Here is a 15,628-nt window from a genome sequence, read left to right as displayed (position 1 = left end):
TGAAGGGATGGAGTTTAGAAAGGGGGCTCATGGGGAGACGAGTCAAAGGAATGGAGTTTGACATGATAGAGGTGAGGCTAAACATTGGAGAAATTGAGGAGCATCCTATAGCAGGTTTGCCTATTGGTGAGGATGTTATGACACCGCCGATGAGAATGTTGATGAGGTTGGAGATGGAGATACCTTCATTGGTGAGGATGCTAAAGTTCTCTTTTTTGATGATTAATATAGAATGAGCTCCCTCGTATCATTAGTACTTTTTTCACATATAGGTGAACCTATAATTGATGTAATGCCTCTACCAATAGTTATGACACTACCTCATGAAAATATCAATAAGGGTGCAGATGGTGAAACGTTCGTTAGTGAGGATACTGAAGTTCCCTTTTTTATGATTAACACAAAACGAGTTCCTCTTTTAATCGTTAATTCTCTTCTCTTATAGCTGCAGCTCTAATTGACATAGTACCACCAAAGCGAAAGAGGGCTGGCAATTTCCTGCACATAGTAGGGTAAATCCACAGAATAGATTCATATATCCAGCAAAGGCCCTACAAAATAAAAAAGGGAAAGCAATCCCTCATCTGCTAATGGAGGAATTGGAGCCACCATAACCTATTGCTTCACAAAAAGAACCAGCACAAATGGTCCACCATAAATGAAATATAAAAATTTATACAAGAAGGAAAAAACTTCAGTTGGTTAGTTGATTCACTTGATTGTTGTGAGGAAATTCTATGTATATATGTATAAACCTTTAAATATAATTAATTTTTTATGTGGTACTTGAACGATTGAGGAAGACTATGTTGGAAACGTAATTTGCATTTATTATCTAGATTTATGAATTATAATTATACATGCATCTGTCCATTAATGTACTAGAGGAGGAGAAACATATCTATTCAATGTTGGTTCATGAGTTAGGCTAGATACATGTTAAATCTTATCTATAAATATCCATGTAACTCAAGCCATTAATAGTATCGAAGTCACAAAATTTACAATATAATATCTTCTCTTCTACAATTATAAAAAAGTGCAGCAGCACTATATTACGTATAATTTCGAGCATTTGATATTCCTTCTTTTTCATTCGGTTTTTAATCAATCCCCAACAATTTTTTGGTATCAGAGCTTGGTTGTCTATACGTATCTCAAATTTTATTTCCCCTCTCCAAAGCATGGCAGCAAATCATGTTTTTACATCCATGTTTTCCTATACTCCTAACCAAGTTCCCATATTTGAAAGAGAGCATTTTGATTATTGGAGTAGTCAAATGGAGACACTCTTCATTTCGCAAGATTTGTGGGAAGTTGTTGAAGATGGATTTCCGGAACCTGATGATAATGAAGAAGAAGAAGAAGAAGAATGGACGAAGGCTCAACAAAAAGATTATAAGAAAAATTTACGGAAAGATGCAAGTGCTCTTAGATTTATACAACAAGGATTAAGCAAGACCATATATCCTCGAATTCACGGTGTCAAAAGAGCCAAGCAAGCTTGGAATATCTTAAATGAGGGATTTCTTGGCAATGACAAGGTGACATCTCTAAAGCTTCAATCTCTTTGGAGGGAGTTCGACAATTTATCTAAAAAAGATAATGAAGTTATGTAATTCTATCTAACTCGAGTCTCCGAAATAGTAAATCAAATCAGAAGCCTTGGCGACACAATTGAAGAAAAAAAAGTTGTCCAAAAGGTCCTTCGAAGCCTTCCCGCGAAATATAATTATATTGTCGCCGCTATTGAAGAATCAAAAGATTTGTCTAAATATACTTCTAACGATTTGATGAGTTCCCTGCAAGCACATGAAGAAAGAATTGGCAGGTTCTCAAATCAGCCACTTGAGCAAGCATTTGAGTCCAAAATGAAATTTTATAAATCAAATTCTAAACAGCGGCAAGAAGGCAGGAGAGTATCTTCCCAAGGAAGAGGAGGTTCTTTCCAAGGAAGAGGAGAATCACCACTAGGACGAGGAGGATCATTTCGAGGAAGAGGAAAAGGAAAAGGAAGAGCACAAGGCAACCAATCAAAAAACTATGACTGAAATCCAAATCGTCAAGCTGGAAATGCAAATATTTTTTGCAAAATTTGCAGAAAATCAAATCATGAAACAAATGATTGCTTCTACAAATGCAAGAGATGCAGAAATCCTAACCACTCTCAAAGAGATTGTTATTACTAGAACAAAGATGAGAAGGATGAAGCAAACTTTTCCAAAGATGAAGATGAACAGCTTTTCTCTTGTATGACGGCTCAACAACAATCAAAAAATGTGTGGTACCTAGACAGCAGCTGCAGCAGTCACAAGACTGGAAATAAAAAAAAAATTCATTGATCTTGATGAGAATTTCAATTCAGAAGTGAAGCTTGGTGATGGAAAGTTACATCGCAGTGAAGGAAAGGGAACTATCGCTATTCAAACTAAAGGAGGTAACAAAAAGCTCATTGGTGATGTTCTTTATGTACCTAATTTGACTAGTAACCTCCTTAGTGTTGGACAACTACTACGCAAAGGATATTATTTTTTTTATGATGAAAAATGTAGAATATTTGACAAGAAAAGCAATTCCACCATCGCCACAGTTCTTATGAGCTCCAATAAGGTGTTTCCCATGAATATGCCTTTTCAAGAAAAGGTGGCCTTCACAGGTGAAAATTTTGATCAATCTCAACTTTGGCATTTGAGATACGGACATCTTAATATCAAAGGGCTGCAACTTCTCAAGCAAAAGAATATGGTGATTGGACTCCCAGAAATTGAAGCAAAAATTCAAGTTTGTGAAGGATGCATATATGGCAAAATGCATCGACTTCCCTTTCCGAATACATCTTGGAGAGCTAGAGAACATTTGGAGGTTATTCATACAGATATTTGGGGTCCTCAAGGACTCTCTCTCTTGGAAACAAAAGGTATTTCATTTTATTTGTCGATGACTATACAAGGATGATGTGGGTTTATTTTCTAAATGAAAAGTCCGAGGCTTTTTCCGCATTTCTCAAATTCAAAGCTCTAGCGGAAAAACAATCTAGTCATCAAATCAAAACCATTCGGACAGATCATGGAGGAGAGTTTATATACACTCCATTTATGGAGTATTGCAAAGATAATGGTATTCAGAGGCAGCTCACTATTCGGAGGAGCCCCCAACAAAACGGGGTAGCCGAGCGAAAAAATCACACCATTGTTGAAATGGCTAGAAGCATGATGATCGGCAAAAGTCTACCCAAAATATTTTGGGTGGAAGCGATACACACAACTATTTATATTCTGAATCGATGCCCAACAAAGGCCGTTCGAAACCGAACACCGTTTGAAGCTTGGCACAAGAAAAAGCCCATAGTTGATCACTTGAAGATTTTTGGCAGCATTGCATATTCTCATATCTCTACTCCAAATAGAGATAAATTTGATGAAAAAAGTGAGAAGTTTATTTTCATTGGCTATAGTGATGAGTCAAAAGGTTATCGCCTTTACAATCCTATAACTTAGAAGCTTGTGGTTTCAAGAGATGTTATTTTTTATGAAATGGGATCATGGAGCTGGGAAGGAAATTCGTCCAAATTGATATCTCAAGAGGAGTTCTATGATGCATCAAATTTTGAGGATGAACTCGGTCATATTAGTCCACCTCAAAGTCCAAATCCCCGCCTACCAAGATCGCCGGTTCGAGATGAAAGTTGAAGTTCCGATTCACCGATTAAAAAGACTCGATCCTTGAGAGAAATTCTTGAGACATCTAAATTTGCTCTCTTTACCTGTGAACCTCAAAGTTTTGAAGTCGCAGTGAAGGAAGAAACATGGAGAAAAGCTATGTAAGAGGAGATTGCCATGATAGAAAAAAATAAAACTTGGGAATTGGTGGATATGCCGAAACACAAAGATGTTATAGGACTGAAATGAATTTTCAAAACAAAGTATAATGAAGATGGAAGCATACAAAAACATAAGGCTAGGCTTGTAGCGAAGGGATATTCTCAACAATCGGGAATTGATTTCAATGAGACGTTCTCACCGGTTGTTAGAATGGAAACTATCAGGGTTGTTCTTGCTCTTGCAGGGCAGTTGGAGCTTCAGGTATTCCAACTTGATGCCAAATCAGCTTTCCTTAATGGAGAGCTTGAAGAAGAAGTTTATGTACAACAACCTGAAGGATTTGGAGTGAAAGGGAAAGAAGATAAAGTGTATCGCCTCAAGAAAGCACTTTGCGGACTGAAGCAAGCTCCAAGAACTTGGAATAGCAAGATTGATGACTATTTTCTCAAGAATGGATTTCATCGAAGTCCTAATGAGCCCTTTCTCTATGTGAAGAAGCAAGATCGTGATTTCTTGATTGTGTGCATCTACGTAGATGATCTTATCTACACTGGCACCAATATAAGGTTAGTCGAGGATTACAAGCGAAAAATGATGAATGAATTTGAGATGACTGATTTAGGAGTCATAAAGTATTTTCTTGGAATACAAGTGAAGTAGTCCAAAGGAGAAATATTTATTTCTCAAGAGAAATACGCAGAAGATCTTCTGAAGAAATTTTATATGGAGAATTGCAAATTAATTTCAACTCCTATGGCAGCGAACGATAAGTTGAGAAAAGATGACGGAGCAAAAAAAATAGATGCAAAACTGTTTAGGGGTCTTGTTGGTTCACTGATTTATCTCACAAACACAAGGCCGGATATTGTTCAAGCCGTGAGCATGATCTCAAGGTTCATGAATGAACCAAGTCAACTTCATTTTGCAGCAGCTAAAAGAGTCGTGAGATACTTGCAAGGAACAAAGAAAATAGGCATCTAATATGTAAAAGAAAATGAGAGCAAGTTAATTGGATATAGCGACAGTGATTGGGGAGGTTCGTTGGATGATAGAAAAAGCACTTCAGGTTATTTATTTTGTCTCGGAACTAATGTTGTTTCATAGAGTTCAAAGAAGCAAAAAACAGTAGCGTTATCATCCGCGGAAGCTGAGTATATTGCTGTTACAGATGCAACTTGCGAAGCTATTTGGTTGAGACGATTACTAGCAGATTTGAAACAAGTTCAAAAACAGCCCACAGTAATTTATTGTGACAATATGTCTACGATAGCCATGACAAAAAATCCGGTGTTTCATTCGAAAACAAAACACATAGAGTTGCGACATCATTTCATCCGAGATATGGTGAGTAATGGTGAAATCAGCTTGGAATTCATTGGAACGAATGAGCAACCTGTAGACTTTCTAACCAAGGCGATCTATGTTGAGAAATTTCAAAAGGCAAGAGACATTCTCAAAATTGCAAATTAAGAGGGGGTGTTGGAAAGGTAATTTGCATTTATTATCTAGATTCATGAATTATAATTATACATGCATTTATCCATTAATGTACTAGAGGAGGAGAAACGTATCTATTCAATGTTGATTCATGAGTTAAGCTAGATACATGTTAAATCTTATCTATAAATACCCATGTAACTCGAGCCATTAATAGTATCGAAGTCACAAAATTTACAATATAATATCTTCTCTTCTACAATCATAAAAAAGTGCAGCATCACTATATTACGTATAATTTCGAGCATTCAATATTCCTTCTTTTTCATTTGGTTTTTAATCAATCCCCAACAGAGTATAATTGATGTGCTCAAGTGGATGTTTTGAATGATACGATGGTACCCTTAAAACGCCTGATATTGTTGAAGTATTGTTTTCCCTAAATGAACGTGTTTCTTACACATGATGATCGGAATCAATTTTAATTATACAAGTTTTATACATGTGAAATAATATCAAGTTCGAGATTTAGCCATGTGGTCTTTCCATGTGCATGGCTTCAACAACCCAAGTTTTTTGGTCTTTCAATTGTGGGGCAAAATTGATTTGGGGTCTGGGGTTTAGAAAGGATTTGGGGTTTCAATTTAATTCAGAAACTCACGATTTCATTTCAATTGGGTAAGGCTTGTTTGGGAGTTGCAATTTAATAGGCCGAAATTTGATTTTTAATTAGGAAAGAATTAACTACCACATATTTATTTCGTTAGGCACACATTAGAAATGAAATTGTCTAGTGTGTAATGGAGTGCAATGGCCTAAAGTTGAGTGACTAATGGGTGCAATGTGAAATACAGTGAATAAAACGTGACCATACCCAAAGTTGAACGCGCATTAACATAGTTAACTCAATATAATGAAAGCCACAAATTCAAGCTCCACGCCTATCTTAATTTGTTACGCATAGAATGTAAATCAATTCTTATCAAATCCAATTCTTATCAAATCGAAACAATAGGTAGGTATTAAGAAAAAATGTGAATAAAAATAATATTTTAACTTATAAGCTTTAAAAAAGCATTCACAAACGTTAAAAAAGAAGAAGATTATTATTAAGAATAATGTTATTTATTTTTATTTTTTTATGACGGGGAAACCTACAGCTGCTATCATTCGGGTGCGCATTGGGTAAATCCTCGATCTGATGCAATAGCCTGTAAATCACACCAGTCAAGTAAACCGCATTAAACAAGTCCAGCACGACAAACTCAACTGAGAAAGTGTTGGTAGAGGAATCGAACTTATGACCAAAAGTCAAAATAATATTATTTAGCACTATTGACATTTAATACTAGTTTAAATTATCGATTTAATTAAATACAAGAAATTATGACCTATTTAATAGGACATAAAATATATACTAACACAAACACTGATTTCCAACAAGCTGGTGCTTAGATTTCATTATCCAAATATGAATTATTAATGTTGTTTAAGAAGAACTTTAAAAAGGAAAAAATTGCCTTGCAGCCATTTAACGTCTGGCCTTTTTCTGCACTATGGCCATTACAAAATTGTCCCCCGCCAACACGGTCTCTCTATACCACGAATCCAAATCCTACAACAATTACACTCATACACGCATGTTTCTTTATTTCTTCTTTAATGGAATTTATGTCGAAAATAAATATAAAAGGAAAACTTGTAAACGAAAAAAGGAATTGAGATGGTAAGGAAGATACCGGAGGAGGAGATACAAAACATGTCTCCTATTCACCTCCAACCACACAAACCACTTTCCCCCAATGTTTTTCCCCTATCACTTAAGAATATGAGTTTATGAGTGTAACCTGGGCTTGTGGGTTTCTTGGATTTTTAGGCTTCGTTGCTGGTACGTGTGTAAAAGTTCAGAGATTTTTTGATTTTTTTGACCGGGGTTTGGTGGGATTTTTTTGGGTTTTCGTTGTTGGCATTAGAGTTTGAACAAGAAGATGAATAGGGCTTCGACGGATTTTCATCAATCTCATACTGTTGATGAAGAAGGTAAGGCGAAGCTCAAATATCAAACACTTGCGAATGAATTCTTGGAATTGCAAAAGGTTAGGGGGTGTTCTCTTTGTGTTTCAGTTTTGTGTTTTGAGCTTTGAATTCATTTTGAATTTTGTGTTTTGAGTGTTTGTTTTGAAATTGTTGAAAATGCGTTCTTTTTGTTAGTTTCTCAAAACAAAAAAAAAAATAATTTCTTTTTTTTTAAATTTTGAGAATCACCACAACACCACCTCAAAACACCAAAAAAAAATTAAATTTTTTTTTTTTGAAATTTTGAGAATCACCACTCTATCTCCTCCAAAAAAAAAAAATTTTAATTTTTAATTTTTTTTTTAAATTTTGAGAATCACCACACCACCTCCTTAAAAAAAAAAAAAAAAAAAAAAAAAAGTGTTTCCCGCGTTTTCAAGTTTTACACTGAAAACGCCCAAAACGACAAAAAAGTTGTTTTGTGTTTTCTTCACAAATTTTTTTTCGTTTTCGAAAATTCGCTTTCAAAAAGGGGAAAGAGAACACGTTTTCACCGTTTTGAAAAATCGAAAACAGAAAACGACCCGAAAACAGTAAAGAGAACAGGGCCTTAGTTTTTTGAATTTTTATTTTATTTTTTTTATTTTTTAGGATTTTAAACTTGATTCTTATCTATTGTTTTGATCAAGTTTTTGGGGTACTAAAAGCCTAAATTAATTTTTTTTTTTTTTTTATGATAAAATTCATGTAAGTTTTATTGGGAGTATGTTTTATGTGAATACTTAATTTGAGATTGATTTATCTTCAATAGCGGAAGCTTTTAGGAAATAACATGATCTCAAAAGTACTCAAACTTGTTCATTTGAAGTATCAAATACCAAGAAAGGGGATAATTTTGAGGCACAAGGCTTACAACTTGTATTTTAGAGCAGTATATAAAATTTGGATAATAACTAAATTCTTTAGTGACGACTAACTTTAGATAATGATAAAAATTAAGGATAACGAATAACACCGAATGATTAAAATTCTAATCTAAAAAATTAAGAAATATTTGGAATAACTAAAAATGCATTTTCAGAGCCCTAAACGATAGAAATTGGCCCAAATGGATCGTATATGCGTAGCGGATGAGTTTTGTTCATTGGGCGGTTTCTAGTCAAAATAGACACAAAATTCTCCGAAAAGATCCCACTTTTCCATAACTCTTCTTCTTTTTGTATTGCTTCATTTTTCATGACCATAAGCATAATTCTCATATTGTTATCAGGAATTTGTTTCAAAGAAGAGGAAATTGAAGGCTGCAAAGCGAAAAAGAGATAAAGTTTTTGCTGAAGTCAGGTATGATTTTTGCATAGCCAATTTGAGTGTTTGACGATTGTTTTCCCTTGTCATGGTAAACAGAAGAAAACATAATCTGATTGTCATCGATTATTGAACATTGTAAGTGACGAATTTCAGATGTTTGAGGCAAAGACGGAAAATCTTACATAGAATTAAAGATTCAAATAAGGGGAAAGATATTCTACATTTGCAAAATTTAGATGAAGAAATCAATGTTGTTGAAGGGGAAAGAAATCATAGTGCCTCTGAAGTTGCAGCTGGAAATTCAGACGCGATTCCGGTCTCGAATTCTCTTATGGTAATCAAATTGATTTAAAGAATGTAAATATATAAATTCTTTGTTATCTTTAAGCCTAAATTGGTTCATTAATGTAAAGGTTTTCTACTATGTTACAGAAAAGTGAGGAGGATGGAAGACAACACCAAGTTCTTGAGAAGGAACCTGGATTTGGCAATGGGCCGAAGAGTGGCTTAATTCGTGATAAAGTAGTTGGCAAGAGGAAGATCTCACAGCATGATCAGTACACTCTTCAGGCCTAATATCAGTGCATATTTCAGATGAGCAGACTCAGTAGTTTTTATTTTGCTAGACATAGTTAATCGTTGGTCGCCATTGTTCTTATAGATTGCTGATCCAACTCGATCTTTTACAGTGATGTTTATGTTCTCATAATTAAATACATTTCGTAAGATCAAAATTTAGATCGTCATATATAGTGAACCCGCACCCACTGAAAATTTCATTTGCTATCATAAGGAAAGCTAGCAGCTCTTCATTTGTTAGGTTTTTTCTTTGCCCAACGTCTTATTCGAGAAATGTAGCAGATAGGATAATATATGTAGATTTTGCAGAACCCTTCTCTAAATCAATAAGTATATTCGATGTCTGGTTATCGGTCAACAATCATATCTCTAGTCTTTTTATCTGTCAATTTGTCAAGGTCTATATCAAGTTACGTACAAATGTCTATTTGGGTTGTAAACATGCCTGTTTTGAAAAAGTGATTGCATTTTCTACTATTGGATTTTGTGACTTGTTGGTTCCTCTAGATGTATTTTCTTCCCCTTTCCTAATTCTTTTCATTAACATTTTCTTCATTTGATTATATTTTTGTAATCCCGAGTGCATTTCCCCTTGCACGTAGTTAAATTGCACCACCTTTTGAGTACTTTTTCGCAGACTACAGATAGCTTAGTCTCTTGCATATAAAAATTAACACAAAGAAATTAGGAAAGCTCACTGTCGAAATGAACACAATCACGAGAACTTAATGATTGTTTTGAAAGTTGTTGGAATATTTTGAATAATGAATGAAAAGTTAGTTACGTTTTGAATGTTCACTACATCAGTTTCATCAATTTGAATGCATGTTGAATGCTATCAGTTTCATCATTTTGAATACATGTTGAATGCGTATGAAAACATCAGTTTCTTCCCATTTGAAATATGTCGGTTTCACCCTGTTCATTCATCCATGTTGTAACTCCCTATTCAATGTATTTATGAGCAAGCTCCTCCTATATTGTTATAAATAGAGGATCACTCTTGGCTAGAAATACAAAAAAAAAAAGAAAACACAACAAAGAAAAAAAGTTTAGTTTCCTCCTCCATTTCCAGCAGCCTTGGTTTTTTTTTTTTTTTTTTTTTTGCTAAAGGGCGAATTCGATTTAAGGAAACCGTGTAAACACGGGCCTTCAGTTTTGGTTGATTTATTCTGATTCTCCAATTTTTCCCTACAAGCTTAAATCGAATTCTCATTTCGGGAAATTTTGAGAATCGATTTTTTTTTTCCAGTTGATTACTGTCGGCTTTTTTTTTCACCTCCAGTTGTTTGCTGTTTACTTAATTTGTCCTTTAGGAAAAAAGGCTGACAATCTATCTATTTAATTACGTAAATTTATTAGGTTTAAATCAATAAGGTCGAAAGAAGGCAAAAAAAAAAAAAAAAATTGGTTTACAGGAAGTTTCTTAGTTCATGCCTGCGTGGTTTTGGTTCTACAGTTAGGTGGTTTTGCATGGTTTATACTTTTTTTTGTCTCTGCATGGATTATGTATAATTGTCTGGTATATAATTTGCATGATTTTATCTCTTCCCTCTACATGGTTTTCAGAGATGGTGTTTTGCATGATATTAAAATCATTTAATGATGATAGTCAATGATTGCCTCATTAATGTAATGATTACTTGTTTACATAATTTTAAAATCATTTGGTAACTATTTTCTAATTATCGGTAATAATTGCCCATTATTGCTTGATTTTTCCTTTAATATTTAAATTTCAGTCATTAGGTAATGATTTTTAATTCAATTTTAAATGATTGTTAAGTTGTTGATATTTGGACAAAGATAATATGTTCTACAGTTTATTTTTCTCGAACAGATAACTTGATCTCAAATCTATAATTATTCTAAATTATTTGTTGCGTGTTCTAAGGTTAAATGGCGTCACATAGAAATGACGATGTGAACAATGGAAGCAACACTGTTGGGACCGCTGTGAACCCTGTGGAGACCTCGACTGGCATTCCTCCTGTTGATGGGACAATTGGTGGCGGGATTCCTTTTGTTGGAATGAACCCCACTTTGCCTACGACTGCGGCCTCGGTAATCCAATTTGGCACAATACCTTTGCCAGTACCTAGGGTTGCGGCCTCGGTACCTTTGCCATCATTTCCGGCTTCATTTCTGGTGAATCATGCAATTCGATCGGATAAGTTTGCTGGTACTAATTTTAAGACATGGCAGAATAAGATGATTTTTTTATCTTACCACTTTGGGCCTTGCACGTTTCCTCACCGAGGATGCCCCTGTCGTGGCTGAAAACGACACTGATATGCATAGGCGTGCGGCTTGGGATGCATGGAAAAGTGCTGATTTTTTGTGTCGCAACTATGTCTTGGATGGCCTACAGAATTCTCTATATCACATGTATGTGGTAAAGAAATCTGCTAAGGAGTTTTGGGAGTCCTTAGAAAAGAAGTACAAGACCGAGGATGCTGGGTCTAAGAAATTCTTAGCCAGTCGATGCATGGACTTCGAAATGGTTGATTCACGTTCAGTGGTGAGCCAAGTGCAAGAGTTCCAAGTGCTCTTGCAAGAAATGCATGCTGAGAGTCTGATCATGTCAGAATCTCTACAGGTGGCTACTGCTATTCACAAGCTACCTCCTTAGTGGAAGGCTTTCAAAAGCTATTTGCAGCATAAGAGGAAAGAGATGTCTTTCGAGGATTTAATTATCAAGCTGCGCATTGAGGAGGATAACAAACGGGCTGAACGTAAGTCAGGGAATTCTTACTCTGAGAAGGCCAATGTCCTAGAGCACGGCCAGAGTTCTGGTACCAAGAAAGGTCATTCTTTTAAAGCCAAACAGGGAAACAAAAATTGGAAAGATAAAAAGCAGACCAAGAAAGGGTCTCAGATGAAGCCTACCGGTAGAGTAGGAAAGAAACCCAAGTTCCAATTCAACGGGAAATGCTTCAATTGTAACAAAATTGGGCATCGATCGACAGACTGCCGTCAGCCTCGGAGGGATAACAAGCAGCGTCCTCAGGCTAATATGGTTGGAAATGAGAGAGATCATCTCTCAGATGACATGTCTGACCTAAACCTCACGGCGGTGATTAGTGAGGTTAATCTGGTGGGGTCTAACCCTAAGGAGCTAGACACTGGGGCCACTTGCCATGTCTACTCCAACAGGAGCATGTTCACTACTTTTGCACCAGTTACAAATGGTGAAAAGTTGTTCATGGGAAATTTTGCAACTTCTGAAGTGCTTGGCAAAGGCAAGGTAATCCTGAAGATGACCTCTGGCAAAGAGCTTACTCTAACTAATGTGTTGTACGTGCCAGAGATTCGCAAGAATCTGATCTCTGGGTCTCTTCTGAGCAAGAATGGTTTTCGCATGGTCATCGAAGCGGATAAGCTGGTGATTACCAAAATAGGAGTTTATGTTGGGAAATGCTATATGACTGATGGCCTGTTTAAATTGAATGTAATTGCTGTAACCCCAACTGTTATGAATAATGAGAAAACTCCTTCTGTTTACTTGCTTGAGTCTCCTAATCTGTGGCATGGTAAATTAGGTCACGTAAATTACAATGCATTATGTAGACTAAGCAAACTAAACTACTTGCCTAGGTTTCAAATTGATTCAAATCATAAATGTGAAACCTGCGTTGAGGCTAAGCTTACTAGGTCTTCGTTTCATAGTATTGAAAGAAGTACCGAGCCATTGGGATTAGTCCACAGTGATGTGTGTGACTTGAAATTTGTCCAAACAAGAGGCGGCAATAAGTACTTTATTACTTTTGTCGACGATAGCACGAGATATTGTTATGTGTACTTGCTTAAAAGTAAAGACGAAGCTATCGATAAATTCATTCTTTATAAGAATGAAGTTGAAAATCAACTTAGCAAGAAAATAAAGGTGCTACGAAGTGATCGTGGTGGTGAATATGAATCACCATTTGGTGAATTTTGTGCTAAACATGGAATAATTCACCAAACTACTGCACCTTATTCATCTCAGTAGAACAGAATTGCTGAGCGTAAGAATCGAACGTTAAAAGAAATGATGAATGCTATGTTGATTAGTTCTGGATTACCACAGAACATGTGGGGAGAAGCTATTCTTTCTGCGAATTACATTTTGAATAAAGTGTTAAGAAAGAATATGGATAAGACTCCGTATGAACTTTGGACAAGTCGGACACCTTCATATAAATACTTACGAATGTGGGGGTGTCTTACTAAAGTTGTGGTGTCTTCTCCTAAGAAGGTCAAGATTGGACCTAAGACAGTTGATTGTGTGTTCATTGGTGGTATGCACAAAATAGTAGTGCATATAGATTTCTTGTACATTATTCAAATGTACCTGATATTCATCCGAACACGATTATGGAGTCTAGAAATGCACAATTCTTTGAGAATATATTTCCTTGTAAAGAGTTAACTCCTATTAAATGGACTATGGAACCGTCTGCTTCTGGCAGCAATAAAGATCCAGTTGAAAAAGGTGAGGATGAGCCTAGACGGAGCAAAAGGACCAAAACTTCTACGACGTTTGGCCCTGATTTTCTCACATATTTGATGGAGAATGATCCTCAAAACTACAAGGAAGCTATATCTTCTCCGGATGGTCATCTGTGGAAAGAAGCCATCAAGAGTGAAATCAATTCTATCCTACAGAATCATACCTGGGAATTAGTAGATCTTCCACCGGGCTGTAAGCCTTTGGGCTACAAGTGGATCTTCAAGAAGAAGATGAAAGCGGATGGAGCCGTTGATAAATATAAAGCTCGGCTAGTAATCAAATGTTATAAGCAAAAGGAAGGCTTAGATTACTTTGATACTTATTCTCCTGTGTCGAGAATAACTTTTATCCGGATGATAATTGCTATTGCGGCCTTGCGAAATCTGGAAATACATCAGATGATGTAAAAACAGCTTTCCTAAATGGAGATTTGAATGAAGAAATCTACATGGAGCAACCAGAGGGGATTTTAGCTCCAGGTCAAGAAAGGAAAGTTTGTAGACTGGTTAAATCGCTGTATGGTTTAAAGCAAGCACCGAAGCAATGGCATGAGAAGTTTGATAATGCTATGCTTTCTAGTGGTTTTAGAATCAACGAGTGCGACAAGTGTGTATATGTCAAGGACACTAATGATGGATATGTCATATTATGTCTATACGTCGACGACATGCTCATTGTCGGTAGCTCTGACAAGATTATCAAAGCCACTAAGAATATGTTAAACTCAAAGTTTGACATGAAAGATATGGGTCTCGCGGATGTCATTTTGGGAGTAAAAATTACTCGAACACCAAATGGACTTGTGTTATCTCAATCTCATTGCATTGATAAGATACTAGACAAGTTCAACAAGTCAGATACTATTGTGGCCAGGACCCCAGTGGATTTGAGTCTCCACTTATCCAAGAACACTGGTGATGGTGTGTCACAGTTAGAATATTCTGGGATAATTGGGAGTTTAATGTATTTAATGACTTGTACGAGACCGGATATAGCATACTCAGTTAGCAGATTGAGTCGCTACACAAGTAACCCAGGTGCTATCCACTGGAAAGCCATTTTTAGGGTATTACATTATTTAAGGTACACTTGTGATTTTGGACTGCACTATTCTAGATACCCTGCAGTAATTGAAAGGTATGCTGATGCAAATTGGATATCAGATATGTCAGATTCCAAGTCTACTAGTGGATATGTCTTCACTCTTGGTAGTGCAGCTGTCTCTTGAAAATCGTCCAAACAAACTTGCATCGCAAGATCTACAATGGAATCAGAGTTCATCGCTTTGGACAAAGCAACTGAAGAAGCAGAGTGGCTTCGCCAGTTTGTTGAGAATATTCCAAGATGGTCAAAGCCTATGCCTGCAATTTGTGTTTATTGCGATAATCAATCAGCAATTGGTAGGGTACAGAGCAATATGTATAATGGTAAGTCTCGACATATTCGAAGACGACATAATACCATTTGACAACTACTCTCACAAGGTATTATCACTCTGGACTACGTGAAGTCAAAGGATAATATTGCGGATCCACTAACAAAAGGGATAACTCGAGAGCTAGTTGAAAAAGCATCGAGGGGAATGGGCTTGCAGCCTATGACGTTGAAAGATATCATGGTGGAAACCCAACCTAGCTGAATGGAGATCCCAGGATCTAGGTTCAAAGGGACAACTAAATCATGTATATCTGTGTGAATCACTGAGAAGGTTCTCCTTCTGCTCATTCCTATGGTGCTCACAATAATTGGAAGATGCAGACTAAGCTATGCTTTTAATGACCATTAACCGTTGTTGTGAAAGACTGAGTTAAGAGGTCACCTATGTGAGTGTGAAGTGGGGCCGCTTCTATAAGGGTTGGGAAGGCTACATCCTTGAACAAACACTTGCAGAACCAGGCGACGTGTTCATGGCCAAAACGAACACAACATTGAGAACTATGTTGTGTCTAGAATGGTCATGTGTGAGGTCTATTGT

At 36.2% G+C, this 15,628-nt stretch overlaps 2 protein-coding genes across 3 annotated transcripts in view; both read left to right on the top strand.

Moving 5' to 3' along the window:
- The first annotated feature begins 6,804 nt into the window (after positions 1-6,804).
- On the top strand, positions 6,805-9,643 carry LOC111379262. Of its 2 annotated transcripts, none has more exons than XM_023002619.1 (4): positions 6,805-7,354; positions 8,545-8,615; positions 8,736-8,916; positions 9,015-9,643. In XM_023002619.1, the coding sequence occupies exons 1-4, from the start codon at positions 7,247-7,249 to the stop codon at positions 9,156-9,158; spliced, it is 504 nt and encodes a 167-aa protein (XP_022858387.1). In that variant the 5' UTR covers positions 6,805-7,246; the 3' UTR covers positions 9,159-9,643. The 2 variants fall into 2 exon arrangements, with proteins under 2 accessions (XP_022858387.1, XP_022858388.1); XM_023002620.1 differs by having other exon boundaries at positions 6,806-7,354; positions 8,736-8,898.
- A 5,274-nt stretch (positions 9,644-14,917) lies between these two features.
- The window catches only part of LOC111379254 (putative glutathione peroxidase 7, chloroplastic), a 6,655-nt gene continuing 5,944 nt past the window's right edge, over positions 14,918-15,628 (top strand). The window contains exon 1 of the mRNA XM_023002604.1: positions 14,918-15,058. Within this exon, the coding sequence (XP_022858372.1) occupies positions 14,918-15,058 (141 nt within the window). The remainder of the gene's footprint in view (positions 15,059-15,628) is intronic.

Source organism: Olea europaea, unplaced genomic scaffold (assembly GCF_002742605.1).
Source record: "Olea europaea var. sylvestris unplaced genomic scaffold, O_europaea_v1 scaffold1959, whole genome shotgun sequence".
Taxonomy (NCBI): domain Eukaryota; kingdom Viridiplantae; phylum Streptophyta; class Magnoliopsida; order Lamiales; family Oleaceae; genus Olea; species Olea europaea.
Note: the sequence above shows the minus strand (reverse complement) of the source record. Positions and strands in the feature narration are given on the sequence as shown.

Bases quoted from the DNA above. Each gene is read 5' to 3' on its own strand.
- LOC111379262 (XM_023002619.1), top strand. From the start codon at position 7,247: ATGAATAGGGCTTCGACGGATTTTCATCAATCTCATACTGTTGATGAA. The intron at 7,355-8,544 runs GTTAGGGGGTGT...TATTGTTATCAG, and splicing joins AATTCTTGGAATTGCAAAAG to GAATTTGTTTCAAAGAAGAG. The intron at 8,917-9,014 runs GTAATCAAATTG...ACTATGTTACAG, and splicing joins CGGTCTCGAATTCTCTTATG to AAAAGTGAGGAGGATGGAAG.